Source organism: Rhipicephalus sanguineus, chromosome 2, assembly GCF_013339695.2.
Source record: "Rhipicephalus sanguineus isolate Rsan-2018 chromosome 2, BIME_Rsan_1.4, whole genome shotgun sequence".
Classification (NCBI taxonomy): domain Eukaryota; kingdom Metazoa; phylum Arthropoda; class Arachnida; order Ixodida; family Ixodidae; genus Rhipicephalus; species Rhipicephalus sanguineus.
The window spans coordinates 48,185,634-48,201,518 of NC_051177.1; the positions used below are offsets into that span (position 1 = coordinate 48,185,634).

Here is a 15,885-nt window from a genome sequence, read left to right on the forward strand (position 1 = left end):
ACTCCGGCAGTCAAGGCCGTCCACTCAAACGCTCAACCGAAAGGGTGGGAAGAGAGGAAAGGAGAGAGGGTGGTGTTCGTAGGAAAGGGGAGGAGATGGGAGAGAGAGCAACGGGTGTAACGAGGGCCGGTCGGAAAGAGGGAAAGGGGGACGATGGGGGGAAAGGAATCGCGATTAGGGCAAAAAACTGCACAAGAACAGCGCGCCGGACGCCCGGCGAGGGATAGCCGGCAAGCCGTGCGGAGTGCCCGGAAGGACCGACCGACTAACTCGTGGACTTCGCGTACGTTCGTGGCCAGCGAAGAGCGCGAAGCAGGAAAAAAAGAAACCACTCGTGCGCGCGCTGCGCAAATCGTGTTTCCACCAGCCGTCTTCGAGACAGCTGCAAGACGTGAAAGACTAGTGCCACATAACCACGAAATTTGCGTCTCTGTTTTGCCTGGTCTCCCGTATTCTCGTGCTACAAGCGTCAACTACTTTCACTTATCTCGTCGTTGGTGTGCGTGAAGACTTCGCCGATTGCGGCTGCCATCAGAATGCGGGTCTCCAGAAGAAGCGGATGGGTGAGTGACGGACTAGGATTCGAGAAATTCGCTATTTTAAAAAGGCATAATTTTAGACAAAAGATTACCAAGTCGAGCCCGTCGACATATATCCAAAATCGCTACGGACGCGCGCAAATAGCCGACAGCTGCGCGCCTTGATTCATTGCGAAAAAAAAAAACAAAAAAAAGAGCGCTCCACGAAGATTCCAAAGCGCCAGTAACGCGCGCTCGGTTTGCAAATGACTGCAGCCTTCTTGTCGCGCAACCTTCTTGTAATGAACAGCTTTGCGTCAGCTGTGGCTTAGTCCATGCACGCATTCGAAAGCATCAACATTCTAACGCTCTTGTAGCATTCATTTGCATACCAGTTGATTCCAGTTATGCCACGCAGAGTTGATGGAAGTGACAATGCCGCCTGGACTTCAAAGTGTTCTACGGTTCTGTAGTTCATTGGCACGCGCCTGATAACTCATCGCAACTCTTGTGGCAAGGCCTAGCGTCAATTACTATCGGCATAAATTGAAAATACTAGTCTCCGTTGCAGTCATCATTAGTTCTGCCTATTTGGCTGTCTTTGTGACATCGTTGTGGGTAACGTTGAACGAATGTGACAAGAGCTGTTAGACGCGCAGCTTCGGTACAGGAGCAATTCGTTTTCCGTCTTCAGAATCGCATTTTACGCGCTTCAACTTGGAAGTCATCGCAGGTAACAGGCAGATCCTTCGTTATAATTATAATGCTCTCGTTTCTGCCTATTCAAACTTACACGCATTTCGTACGACGAGAATCCAGTGCACAAATGCATGAGGACCGTCTACAACAGCATTCGCGATCACGATCGCAAGTAAGATGCACACAGCTTTTATGAGAGCGGCCCGACCAGTTCACTTATGGGATACAAGGCACATCCGTTCAAATATCTGTTTGTTGTTTGTTTCGAACGGCCTACAGCATCATACGTGGGCGGCGTAATAGTAGAGTTTGCCGCAGGCTTTCAAGCAGGCGTCGTATTTTTTTTTTCCTCCTGAAAGTTGAAAGACTAACCACCCCTCCATAAAAAAAAAGAGAAAAAAAGTTTAGGAACACACTACACCTCCTATACCCCCCCCCCCCCTCTTTTTTTGTTTCTTTTTTACAAAAGAGGAAAGCCTGAACATTGAAATGGATCGAGTAATTCTTCGAAAGAGGAAATCCGAAATAAGATATCGATGTGTACCCCGAGCGCGGGTCCACGGTCGATGTTCGATATGCGGGTTCCACGACGCGTATGTTATCTATATTTATCCTAACAATGCATATCTGACGCTCTCCTTGTTTTTTTTTTCTCGTAAATGTTTACTGAGTTTCTTATATCTTCTTTCTCTAGTGTGCTGATACGTACGCCTTCTCGCAGATTCCGCTTGAGTGATCTTGTATCTGGATGCGCGATCGCCTCGCACAAAAAAAAAAAAAAAAAACTCCGTGGCACAGTCGATCTGGTTACTTGCGGAGATTGAAATTGATATTTACACAGCTGCTTTCCGGTTATTTGATAATAAAAAAAAACATTATCTTTCTGTCGGGCTGTTGAGTGGTTGTGCTATTTGCCAGTGGATACGTACGAGTACGACGCGCCTTCATAGCGAACATGATTTGAGATCTTTCAATTGACGTTACTCCTGTGTGTGTCGTTCGTCGCGCGCAGTTAAATATCCGGTTGATCTGTCATGCCCAAATGGCTGAGGCAGCTAAAGAAATGCTACACGCACATTAAAACCAAATTTGCGCAAATGTACACCCTTTCAATTTTTCAATAATATCGCGCGAGCGTTGACCCCTGGACATGGTAGCGCCTAATACAGGCGAGAAGTAACGAGATTTCCTGCACGATGCGCAAGCGCAGAGAACACACTCGTGCGCGAGCGCCGTCTGCTAAGCTGTTTGCTTAGAGTTGCATAAGCACTATCAGCCAACATCATGTGTTCAGAAAGCCGGCGTGACGCTGATAGTCGTATCACTAATCTCGTTAGTTTTCGCCGATATTAGAAACTGTATCCTTGGAATCGACGCTCGTGCGACATTATTAAAAAAAATTACAAGGATGTACCTGCACAATCGCCCATTCACCTTTAAAGAAAGCTTCAAAGCGGTGGCTGTCGTTAAACATTGACAGAGCGTCAAGTAGTTAACGAATCTTCGCGCACGCCCTTTACTCGAAGTCGAGGTTGTTGTAGCGACCTCCGAATTGGCCTCAAGCTAAGGTCAGTCGGTCTGCCAGCTCAGGCCAGATGTGATTGCGCAGGGAGGACTGTCCTGCTGCAAACTACGGTGAACTAAAGGTTGCGGCGAAGGAACTCCTAGACTTGTCAAGGCTAGCGCTATTCCGTCGCTTGAAGCGTTCACGCAACAATATCGGCGGCAAAAAAAAAAAAGCAGGAAAAGAAGATACGCACGCGCATCTCACGCCTCCGGCCACGCATGGTGTCCTTAATAAAAGCAAGGCCATAGTTGAGGGCACGAGTTTGCTGGATATTGTGGCTCCAGCGACAACTTCCTAGTCACAGCTGTCGAGGCGCTCTATAGTGCCAAGGCTAGACAGGGCGTCGGTCCTTGGCTTGGTAATTAACCGCTATGGCTCAGTGTCTGTGACGTTCTGTGACTCATCAGAAGGTCAAAATCTTTAATCCAGGCAGCGACTGCTCTATACCCCTGTGAGGGCAATATGAGCGATACGCCTCGCGTCTTGCATACGCTCGAACATTGTTGCATGACTGCAATCGATTTGTAACCTCCAGCATAGTTTTGGCTCCTTCATCTGAATTTTTATTATCATTGGTAGAATTATTACGTGTGCTTGTTTACGAAGCCTTGCTAGAAATCCGTTTCCCTTGACAGGTACCGACATCTGGGTGCACGCGATTTTCGCGCATGCGGTACGTTATTGCTGGGGTTCACCTCCCAAAACCACGATATGATTAGGAGAGATGCCGTAGCGGATGGCTGCGGAAATTTCGATTACCTCGGGTCCTTTAACGTGCACTGACATCGCACAGTACACGGGCCTCCAGCATTTCGCTTCCATCCAAGTACAGCCGCCGCGGCCGAGTTTCGATCCCGCGACTTTCGGCTCACAGTCGAGCACGATGACCACTAGACCACTGTGGCGGGTCCATGCGGTAATGGGCAAGTGAGTACCGAGTCTGCGGTTATTGTAGCTTCGAACTGATTCGGCGTTTCCATATCTGCACATGCTAACTGCCCCGCGTTCGTGCAGTTATAGGAAGGAACTGCAGGACCTTGCTGTTGAGCGAAAGTTCTGGTGCCGCATTCTTTAGGGGGACTGTTTCCCAAAGCGCCCACATGGAAGAAACTTTAGGCCAAGTAAAACGTTTTGTTCGGCGAGTTCCTTCATGACTTGAGAGGGTAAAACAATTGTGACAGCTTGTCACTAGTGGCGCCAAGCCTGAAGGAAGAGCGCAGCTGGGTGGCCTTCCTCTTCTTCTTCTTCCTCTTCTCTGTTTTGTGCACCTGTTGCTTTCTATTTCTCTTTCTATTTGTTTGTTTCTCTCTCCGTCTATGTATTTTTCTCTCTTTCTACCTTTCTTTCTATTTCTTTCTCTCTCTTTCTTTGTTTCTCTCTTCCTTTCTCTCTCGGTCTTGCTGTGTTTTTTCTATCTCATTATCGTGTCTGTTTCTTTCTTTCTCTCTCTTTCTATGTCCTTCTCTGTCTTTCTATCTTTGTAGGTATATATTCTATATTTTTCTTTTTCGGTCTATCGCTTTCTTTCTCTTTATTTCCCTTTCTCACGGCATTTTAGCTTTCAAGCTCTTTCTCTCTCTCTGCCTTTCACGTGTTTCACGTGGTCCGCTTCGCCGAGCAGAGTTTTCGCGTAACGCTCGCACCTGCTGTACTCGGCAGTCGTGCTTGCATAATTCCTGTGGCGCAGGCACACCTACCTACCTGTGTTTTTCTGCGGGCGCCAAAGTGTTTACGGCCGGCATAAAAAACAGCTCCGCCGTTAAACCCGTGATTAAAAAGGATCAAAGGTGACACACTGATCACAAAATGACCCCACAAAACGACACAAGATGATCAAGAACAAACAAAGAACTGGCGCAGTCATGTCGCGAGTTCCCTCCTCGTCCTTGTTCTTACTGCGCTACGGTATTTACCTTTTCTTTGGCGAAGCTTTTTCTTTTTAGAGAATCTATGGCGAGTGCACTGAGGTAGATCCCGAAATGATTCTTCCGACAGCGTCTCGTTAGCTAATGATTGGCGGCAGGATTCGCCCAACATACGTATAGCAGCGCCACGTGCGCATCGTCAAAACTAGACAGGCATTGTAAATAAGCGACCTTATCTCAATGCCATACGAACTTACGTGTATGCCATGAAGCGGTGCCATTGCCTCTAGTTCTTTCGCGTTGCTTCGAATGCAGTGCTAATCAGTGATCTATGTTCTTTGCGAAAGTACTAGCGGCCTGTGAGCCTGCAAGTTCGATGAGTGTAGGTACCTCGCGATTATCTTTTCGTTGAAGCAGGATTAGAAACTCCGACCGCCGTCGTTCTGGCAGTCGTAGATGTGACGCTCTTGAAGAGAGCGTATACGTAAAGCCTTAACTTTGCTCCGACTCGGTCTCTCACTCTCGCTCCCACGCGCAACTACTTCAGTTTAATCTTATTCACTTGTGCATTCACATTGCGCGGTTAAGGGCAACAGACAAAGCGACATAACGCCAAACCAGCAACAAGGCTGCGCTTTGGCACCCACAGTCGGCGCTTTTGTAATCATTTGGAACAATGGCTAGTGTTTTTAATCCGGCGTCACAGGGAGGAAACGAAAGTGTGAAGGTCATCTCGCGAATTTACAGTCACGTCAACGCTATAACTCTTTGCTCTATTTTCGGAGCGTCAACGAGAAATAACGACGACGAGACGCAGGCCCAGGGACTGTCCAGGTGACACTGGGTTGGCTACTTCATTCAGAAAAAAAAAGGGGGGGGGGTGTGGTTTGGAGAGAAAAAGATTGTGATGTAGCTGGTCGGGTCTAACATACTTTGGTGGAATTTTAACCGTATATTAAGTCGGCCATATTTTTACTCGTGGAGAAGGCATGCAGCGGCGACATACGCGACCAAGAACCATTCTTACTTGAATAAAAAAAAAAGAAAGAAACCTGACGGCTTTCTAAACAAACGCGGCCCATTGTACGCATTCTTGCGTGCCTAATTTAATGATGATCCCTCGTTTTTCCAGTCTAAAATGACCTGCAAAGCCTCTCAAGGCTTTTTACCACTGTCTGCCATTAAGTACTTGGCAACCGAAAACGCAGTACCCACTTACCCGCTTTCTTTATTCAGTCCCTTGTCCTCTTAAATGTGTGACGCACGTAGGAGATCGGGCTATGTCGACGCAAACATTTGACGCGGCGAATTGCGCTGGAGAACGAGCACGCTAATTGCCCGTCCCGTGCTTGCACTAAGCGTCATATCCAGGAAATCTGCGACACTTGTGAACAAAGGAAGAAATACTAAAATGCTGTCCTTTGATTAAACCATTTGGAGTGTACTATCCGCCAGTGCTGTTGAATGCTAGACGAATATCGTCATATTTACATACCTTATGACAGAAGGCGTACCAAACTGATCTAACTTGCGTGTCTCGACCTTTTATTTTTCGCCACTCCGCTGTATATAATATTCAGAGATATTGTTTATCGTGCAGCGCCTTTCTACTAAGCGTGTTGTTGCAATCGCCACTGTCCCTTTTATTAACTGTTTGGGTTTGACGTCCCAAAACCACGACATGATTACGAAGGACAGCCGTAGTGGAGGGCTCAGAAAACGTCGACCACCTGGCGTACTTTAACGTTCACCTAAATCTAAGTACACGGGCCTATACAGCGTTTCGCCTCCATCAAAATGCGGCCGCCGCGGCGGGATTCGGAGATTCGATCCCGCGACGGTCGGGTCAGCCGACGAGCACCATAACCGCTAGACCAGCGCGGCGGGTCGTCACTGTTCTTTTATGTACTTTAATGCATTCGTATATATGCACTCCGTATCTACAAGCTACTCTAACTGCCTAAGGGCACACACCGAGACCGGCAGTATAGCGTGATAACTAAAAGACTAAAAGAAACGAGAAAAGTTATGGCATATACTCAATACACTTATGACAGCGACGCATGTGCATCGGTATCTTGTCGTTGCGCTGGTCACGACTGAAGGATAAGCAATGGGGCTGATTGCTTGTCTTAACAACAGTATATCGGTGTTTTACAAGGCTGAATAAGATGGCCGCAGCACTCTGATGCCTCTACAGGCTCTTTGCAGGAGCCGGCTATGGCAGTACTGTGCTTCGGTCTTCGGAAGCGCATTTGAAACAATGGACAACTGCGGCAGCTTGCGCCTGTTGTGGCGATTGGCCTTCCCCCCTCCCCTCCCGTCTTTTTTTTTCTCTTTTTGTGAGTGCGGAACGAGTGATGCTCAGGTGTAGGTATTCTTTGCTTTCGCCTCTTTTCCATAACGGTTGCGATTGTACCGAGGGAGAGCAATGAGGAAACAATGCCGTTTCCTGCCTCTCCGAGCACAACGAATTGCGCGTGGCGGACCACTTCCCCGAGCCCGCGCTTGTTATTAACCGACGGCCTTCAGTAGTGTACTCCTGCGTGTATGTGGTGTTGTGACGGCGGTGCCCTTGGCAGCGGCGTCTCTGACCTTGGCGGTTACATTGGTCACTTCTTTCGTAACTGGTCACTCGCTTACCACCCTCGATTAGGTGCCTATTTACTCGCCCTGCGCTAAAAAAAGCCCCTCGCTTCCTCGTCCAAGTTATTTATGCGTTGTCTTACTTTCACGGCCAGGTCTGGGACTGCCTGCTCACGCAAAGTGTGAGGTAGGGAAAGAGGGAGGGAGAGGGAGCTAGCTACAGCATAAAATTGAATGTGAGCTCCGCCCCCCAATCGTCGCTGTCCAACGCAGAGAGAACTTGCATAGATGCCCCATCCAATTGCACTTGCCCTATTTACGTGACGTCAAGCTCCTTTCGCGTATTTTAGGTGGGTGAGTTTACCATACAGACAAATGTTGGTGTCGTTGGTTATCGGTCGAAAACATGAACTTCCTGGCAAACTTCATGCAAACTTCCTGGCAAACCTTACTGCTCAGCCAAACATAATATTTTAAGGAAGGAGCGACTAACTTTTAATTCTTAGTATGTCTAGTATTTACATTAGCAGCAAAAAAGTAGTTATGATTAGAAGAGAAAGCACCGATTACGACCTTCTTTTACATATGAATGGCAGGCATGCCGCAGTTCTTGGGGCGGAGCTTGTATTCTTAGGTTGTAACCGAATATCGCTAAGTAGCTTATGGACGCTCGCTAAAGACAGGAATGAGTAGGCGTTGATGTGGGAGAGCGAAAAATCAGCAGCTGTTCCGTGTACGAATACAACCGATCAGCGAAGCTCCTTATAAATGAGACGCAAATGACTATGTAACAAGGCACGTGCGCCGAACGCCGCGTGTGCCTTGTTTTCTTTTTATTTTTAATACTGAAGTGTTTTATGCCAGGGTCCACCAAGTACATTTATGCCGGGGTCCACCAGGTACATCCGTTACGGATATGACATTGATAAAATGGACGCCAACGGGTACGAAAATAAAAAAAAAAGAAAAAGATCCGCCGCTAAGAATCGAACCCACGACCTTGCGGCGCGACGGAAGCGCTGGACGCTTAGCCGGCTAAGCTAACCTGGCAGTAGCTGGACACTTCACGAACGCGCCTTATATCTTTCACACATTCCTTTTCGCACGGGGCTCTCTGTTGGCGATGTAGGTAGGCGGGGCGGTGCCGCCGTCTCTGAGAGGTAAAAAAAAAGTAATGCGTCACGATCGACATTTACTGGCGCTTACTCCGAGATTGCGCGCGATATCGGAGGTCATGGTTAAAGCGTCTCGATACCAGCGAGTTACGTTCTTTGCCTTTCGCTTCGTGTTAGCGTGCGCCGGCCCATCGGAGTAGCGCAGCGTCCACATGCACCAACGGGATTTCTCTCCGACTGCTTGAATTGCGAGAGCACCGACTAACAAAACTGCTGCAATACGCGTTACAGAAAGGACACGATTTGAACGAGTCAATGTTGTGCCTTGGTGGAGCGAGACAGAGGCCAGCGGGACGCACGCTTTTGCGGCTCAAGCTACAAACCTTTCACTGCCGTGTTGCTGAAGCGCATTGTGCAGGGGCGTAGACAAGGTTTGGGGGGGGGGTTCAAACCCCCCCGAAAATTTTCACTTTTGTTTGCTCGCGCACATACAAACGCTCGCACTAACATATATATAGTATGGTTAACCTCCTCCCCTCCCCCCCCCCCCCCCCCCCGCAAAAATTTCTGGCTACGCCCCTGGCGTCTGCTAGTACCTGCGAGAAAGCGCCCGTAGTGCGCTAGAATGATGGCTGTCATTTCAAAATCCACGATAGTGCTGAAAGTGAAGACGACCATTATAACCAGTTCTGTACTGAGCTTATTTCTTTTAATCTCGAATTTATGGTGCGCTGGAACCAAACCGCTCAAGGCCTAAACATTTCCTCCTAAATCACCGGCCACTGCAACCCAAAGCGATGCTTAAGAGAAGGGAGCTTCAACGGCGGGGTGCGGGCCTAAGGTGCTTCGCTCCTAAAAAGAAATGAAGCCTGTATAACCATAGGAGATATTGAACTGGCAGGTACTCCACAGTTAAACTTTCTTAACTCGCTGAAATCGCATACACAAGTGCCAGCTATGTATGGCATGGAGGAATGCCGAGACGAATGCGCCTGGTGAGCAGGGACACCAACACTGACACACATTACGTACCAATGTCCCTCGCCTGCCGGTGAGGCGAACTCCTCGCTAATACAGACAAACACACACTGGTCGTGGGAGGCACGATTCTCCGAACTGGCCCTGAGAATCCAGTTGTCAACCTTAAACCAGGCCCGGCGAGCCACCATAGCCCATGGAGCCCTGGACGAAGAGCCCCACCCACCTTATATCTAAGAAACACACGCGCTGATTCCCAGCTATTTTTCATGCTTAAAAGATTTACTGGGAAATATTTAGCGTTAGGCGTGGTTAATGGTGACATCGGCAAAGGGCCCTTCGAGTCACATGCCACAGGGCAGAGAAACTTGAAATGCTAACGGCGAGTCACAGACAGTGAAGTCGATCGAAAAACATAATCGTGTAGCGGCCACGTTGTCACCTTTTCATCGCCTCTCAGAACAGCGAGTGTGAAGGTGCGTTCTTGTGTTCCTCGTCAGCAAAGTCTGAATGCCCAGACTTCGGATGCAGGAACTAACCGGGCTCATGCACCGTGAGACGAACAAAGTGGCGCTGCGTGAACGCTGCAGTGCAAACGATACGAGTGCACGAGGAAAGCACATGAACGCGTAAATACTGCTGTGTCATTCACGGACTCTTCTCGGCAGGCATGCGTTCTTGCTCTTCGCAACCGGAAGTTTACTAAGCTTTCTTTCTATGTCTCTTTCTAATCGAGTAATTAATCAATCAGTTCGAAGTGCGCTGAACCAGGAGGTAGAAGCTTGAGACATACCCAAGGCTTCCTTCCCACGGGCTGGAAACTGTGCTTAACAATAATATCAGTAATAACAAAAGGGAGAAAATGAGGTCACCGGCTTATTTATCGCGTGTTTGTTCCAGTACAGGAAATGCCGCAGCCATCAACTATAAGCTACACTGCATCGGTTAACCTGTTTTAGTGCACGGATAACTTGACGGTTCCTTATGCGCCGACAACCAGATCTCTGTGCTTATTTTTTTTTTTCTTCCGATAACTATCAGCCGACTCCCGCTCGAGAAGCAAGAGCCGTCAAAGATGGACGAGGAGATTGGAGTCCTCTCACTGTATATACGTGCGAGCGAGCTAGCGGCAAGCACGATGCGCAGCGTGAACAGTTTCAAAACTTTCGCGTGGCTTAAGTAGGTCACAATCATTGTCCGCAACGGAGCCAGGTCAGTGTGCTGGGGCAAACGCTTGTTGAGTCACGCCTCTCTCTCTCCGACAGCGGAGATCGATTACGCAACGCTCGGGGCCGACGACCTTATACGCCCGAGCAGACAAAGCCTGCGTCGTGACTTCCTGCATTGCTCACTGCTACGCCAACCGCTATGCGATAGAGGGCGCACCGCTACAGAATCGTTAATCGTTAACAGGAAGCAATACAACCGGCTATGAGTAACTGCCGGAGCAGGGGCATAACTACAAATTTGTTTCGGTGAAGGGAGGAGGGGGGGGGGGCTTCGCCATTCTTTATGTATGTTCGTGCGTGCATTTGTATGTGTGCGTGTATATATATAAACACACACGCAAAATTGAAAATTTTCGGGGGGGGGGGGGTTGTGCCTCCCTCACACGCTAGCTGCGCTGCGTTCCGAAAAACTAATCACTAAATCAAGAGGGAGGCAGGTTACGACGGAACACTCAGATGCTTCATCAAACGCGAAAAGTGACCGCTAGCGGCATCGGCATCAATGCAAATGGTCAAAAAATAACACATGACGTCACAGATAGCAAAAATTTGTGACCTCATCACGATGTCAAATGATGACGTAATCACATGGCAGTGTCGCTTGATCATAAGTGTGGCGATCCCGGAGGCACTGCAAAGCCATGTGAGGTGCAGAAAGCTTTCAACTAGGTGTGTGCGAATATTAGAGTTTCGAATTCGAATCGAATAGTTCCTAATCGAATAATTCCGTTCGACTTTCGAATAGCTCGCATTCGAAGTTTTGAATAATTCCGCAGGACGAACATCTAAAACGCGACAAAGGCCAATGGTGCAACTTTGTTAGGGTAGGTTGGCTAAAATTAACGCTAACGTCACCGTTCGTTAAACTTTCACTGACATCCTGGTTCAAAAGCGAGCGCATGTTGATATTAATGGAGATTATGTCATTTCCGCACGTAGAAAAACACATGAGAAAACTGTCAAGTCCTTAACGACTTCGCTCCCGAAACGAAAGCACGGACTTCTTGCGTATAGTTCGGTCGCATATGCAGCAAGCGCCGTAGAACAACCTGACTTTGGCCTGCGAAACCCTCGGTGACTGGCTTTGCATGTAAAAATTTGTTCACGCTGGGCAGTCGCCACTGCCGCACCGCACCACTAGTTCAGAAACTCCCATCGTCCCTGCGCGCATTTAAAACGCTGCTGTGAACGAGTTTCCGAAGACTTTTGGGCCCTGAGCACCCACGGCGATGAAGCACAACATTACCGTTGTCAGATGAGCCATGTTACGCGACCGTGGAGTAGAAGAAAGACTAGCTACCGTACGCTCCTTCTATTAGCCGTCAGGAGGTTAGGAGTTCCGCTGCTGACTGGAATGGCGGTTCTTCCATCAACATGCCTGCGCGCCCATAAAAGCTGAAACAAAAACCACTTCCGAACAAGTGCGTAAGGAAGCTGTCAGCACGCCGTAGCGTCCCTGATTTTTCCGTTGTCTTGCCGTAACTAACAGTACACATTTCGTGTAAATATACTATTCGATATTCGATCCGAGATTCGTTATATTTGGGCCACTATTCGGCACTATTCGATTCGTGATTAAATTGCACTATTCGGACACCCTACCTTCGGACCCTGGGGGTACATTCGGATCCTGGGAGTAGCGAAAAACCACGTTATGGGCAGAAAGCGTTCGGGAGGGGGGGGGGGGGGGGAATAAATACATTCGACTACGAAGAGAAAGAAAAAGAAAGTGGTTTTCGCCTTCGAGTCGTCTCAGGCGAATGAATGAGGGACCGCGTGGCTTGTATGATAACTCAAAGGGATGCGCTTTACTGTTTGAAGCGAGGTTCGGTTGCCTAAGAACGCGCAGTTACAGGGCTAGGTTCAGTAAAGATGTATGTGCCTGATGTAGGAAAGCTAAGGAAACTACGAAGCATGTTTTAATTTAACGTGAACATATCCGCCGGGAAGTGCGTTCGGACACTAAACTCCACGAAGACCTCAGTTTTAGAGACAGTGGTGGGAAAGGGAACGTACCCGCGATAATCGTATGTAAAAGATGGATCTTGGAACACCCCCTGGCGTGCGGCTTTCATCCATCGCGTGGTTCTGTAAAAAGAAAGAAAGAAAGGAAGTGGCGTTTCTTAGATGTTTATTTGACCTCAGAAGGCCGGGACGTACATCGAAATTGTTTCTTTTTGCCATTCGGGGAACACTTTTGAAAGCATTGGTTTAAGCAGACGACCAATTGGGTTCGTACGAAGCCTTATCGCCATCTGAGCCAGTGGAATCTTGCTGTGGCGTCGGTACGGTTTCGTGGACAGAAAAGTGGCATTTTCACTGTATACATCGTTCACTGTAGACAGTCTGTTCACGCTGTTTGTCTTCCCTGACGAGGTTTGGTTCGTTTGTCTTTTTTCTTCGTACTGGGAATGCGCATTTAAACGTAGTGTCGTATTTTGCTTGGGACATTTCGTGACGGGCCATGACCTCCATTAGTTTCGTGCCGAGGGGGTAACACAATATTTTCTGCAGAGAGCGACGACGAGACCGTGCGAAATGAAAGGAAAGCGAAGACTGGGAACCAGAGGCGTCTCGGGTTTTCGCCGTCAGCTGCTGAAAGCGCAGTCGGTCGCTGCACTCCTAAGTGCATCCACGGTGCGGCTTCACGCCATAGAAGTTGCGACACTGGCGACGAATGTCTCTATAGCGAACCTGTTTACCCACGAAACTCCGTTTGCAAAAGCTCTTATGGGAGCAATCTGACCTTGAGCGAAAAAGGTCGTTCACTACTTCTAACGCGCTGCTATACGTAACCGCTCGCTCTTGCTTTTCGTTCACGCGAATTAAAGGAGTGAGCGTTCGGTCAGCGTGCTGCAGTAGAGTTTCTGTAAACACTGCTCGCTCGGATCACTACAATGGTTGTATTGTGTCCGAAGGAGATTGCGGATAATATAAGAAAGTGATTGTTTTTCTACGTCTCAACAATAAGAAGGATATAATATTGTGTGGAGGATGATAGTATGGGCAAAAAGATTGCACCGCACATTCCCGATGCAAGCCCACACTGCCGTACGACCACGGCGCTGTGGGACAGTGGGATCTCCCGATATCATTCGAGTGGCCGACGTTGGTTGCTGTTGAACAATTAAGTGTTAGACTAGAGTTGCTTTTCCGTTACCGAAGAGGTTACAAAGATGAGCGCTTGTCTATGCCCCCCCCCCCCCCCCCCGCGCCTTTATTCTGTCACTTGCTTTCTCTCTCTCTATCTGCGCTCGTTCTCTCGCCCATCAGAGTTATTGCGTCCCACGCCGGACAAATCGGCGCACGTGTGCTGCGAGCGAAGCACAGGATGAAGAAGAGGACGAAGAGAGCGCGTGTCGGTTCATGACGATGATAATTTCTGTTCACGACCGGCGGGAATTTCTCCGAGCTTCAACAGATCAGCTGTTAAATAAATTATAAGTGCTAGCGAAACGTGAACCGTCCAGTGATGACGGCGTACGTAGAAGAATGGGGCACCGCTTTGAGAAATGTACAGGGTCATACTGATATATTAAAAGTAGGGGTGTGCGAATATTCGAAAGTTTCGAATATTCGTCGAATATTACACTCGAAATATTCGTATTCGATTCGAAAATCGCGTATTCGATAACTTCGAATATTCGAAAAATTCGAATATGCGATTCGATTATCATGCATAAAATAACTCGTCTTCCACATTTCTGCTGCGTTCGTATAGCTAAAAACGTTGCCGAGAGGAGCGATAAACATTGTAAGTACACGGAGGCACGATATCTGCCTGCGACGAGCGCCCCAATACGTATGATTTATTGCTGGTGCATCTCCGACGTGCAGCGTTGTTGGCGATCATGTAACCGTATATTTTCAATATTATGCGGCCGTAACGTGCCGCACTACCACTCGTTCACTATGCGGGACCACTTCTGAAGAAAGACAGTGACCTATGTGACTGGTGGCGGACTGTAGGCACCTTCAGATACCCCAGTCTGGCAAAGCTTTGCCCCATGTACCTCCCTCTACCAGCCACTTCTGTTCCAAGCGAGCGTGCCTTTTCAGTAGCAGGGAGGGAGGGGGGTGTCTCTGTTACAAGGGACCGCCTGCTGCCTGATCATGTGGAGCAACTCATATTTCTTCATGATAACATCTAGTCGTTACTTTCATTGTGCCGTGATATTTGCTTGTGTTGTGATGTGCATTGTGCTAGCCTGGACATTGTGTTCTGGAGATAGCAGTGTATGTTGTGTTGCCAGTCAGGCTGTTAATGTTTTTTTTTTTCAAATAGCTACATGTTAAATAAAATATTGTTACTATGGAGGCATTTTTCCTTTGATATTCGATATTCGATTCGATATTCGACGGTGGATATTCGTATTCGATTCGTATTCGAAAAATTTGATATTCGCACACCCCTAATTAAAAGCGCTAAGACGACAGGGACAAGAAAGGGCACAACACGAGCACTTGATCACAAGTGAAGGTTTTATTTGGAAGCATTAGTTTTATTGCAAGGTTTTATTGCTTCAAAATAATGATATATATACCTAAACCCTTTTTGCTTCTATATACAGGGTGTTTTAGCTAATTTGTGCCTAGTATAAAAAAAACAAAAACAAACGTTCTACACGTGTCGAATTGGCCCCAGTATTGTGCTGAGCCGTACGTAGTACTTCATGATATTTTGTCCAATCCGCCAAGCTGGCTAATTAACAAATATTGCTTAATGAACTTTTTAACTTTAACTCCAGCGAGAAATCTTTAATACAGTAGTTGTTGCACTTGTTATTAAACGTCTGAATATTTCTTGCACGCTAAGATAATTCGATTAGCTGGGTAATTAACTAAATATTGCTTAATTAACCTTTAAAATAGTAACCCTAGCGAAAAATATTCAATAGAAAACTTGTACCGCTTGTTCAGCAACGCCGCATTGTTTCATATATGCTAAGATAGCTGGCTTCTTTAATTTTTTCCCAGCTTTTCTTTACAGTGCACAAAATTTAAAAAAAAGTACAGTGTGCACAAGTTTTGCTAAAACATAACGTATCAGCACAACAGCGTCACTGGTGGTCCTTCGTAGCTCTACAGTGCGGCCCCGCGCATTCTTTGCTGGACAGCGACGGAGCGTGTTCTCATTCGTTCGTCTACCATGAGCCCGCTGGCGCATTTCAACTCCGTTACTTGCTTATCTGATCACAAAGAATGTGACAAAATATCGGCACGATCTATTTCCCCAGAGATATTATCAGTTACAGTGCAGAGCGTGGGTAGCCGATAGGGTTGTGATAAGGCAGCACGTTTTCCTTCCGATACGCATTGATAATTTCG

The 15,885-nt window shown here is 47.7% G+C and overlaps 1 protein-coding gene across 1 annotated transcript in view; it reads left to right on the forward strand.

Moving 5' to 3' along the window:
• Positions 1 to 313: 313 nt before the first annotated feature.
• Positions 314 to 15,885, forward strand: part of LOC119382898 (short-chain dehydrogenase/reductase family 9C member 7) — a 55,840-nt gene continuing 40,268 nt past the window's right edge. The window contains exon 1 of the mRNA XM_037650796.2: positions 314 to 563. Coding sequence (XP_037506724.1) covers positions 537 to 563 — 27 coding nt within the window. The 5' untranslated portion in view covers positions 314 to 536. The remainder of the gene's footprint in view (positions 564 to 15,885) is intronic.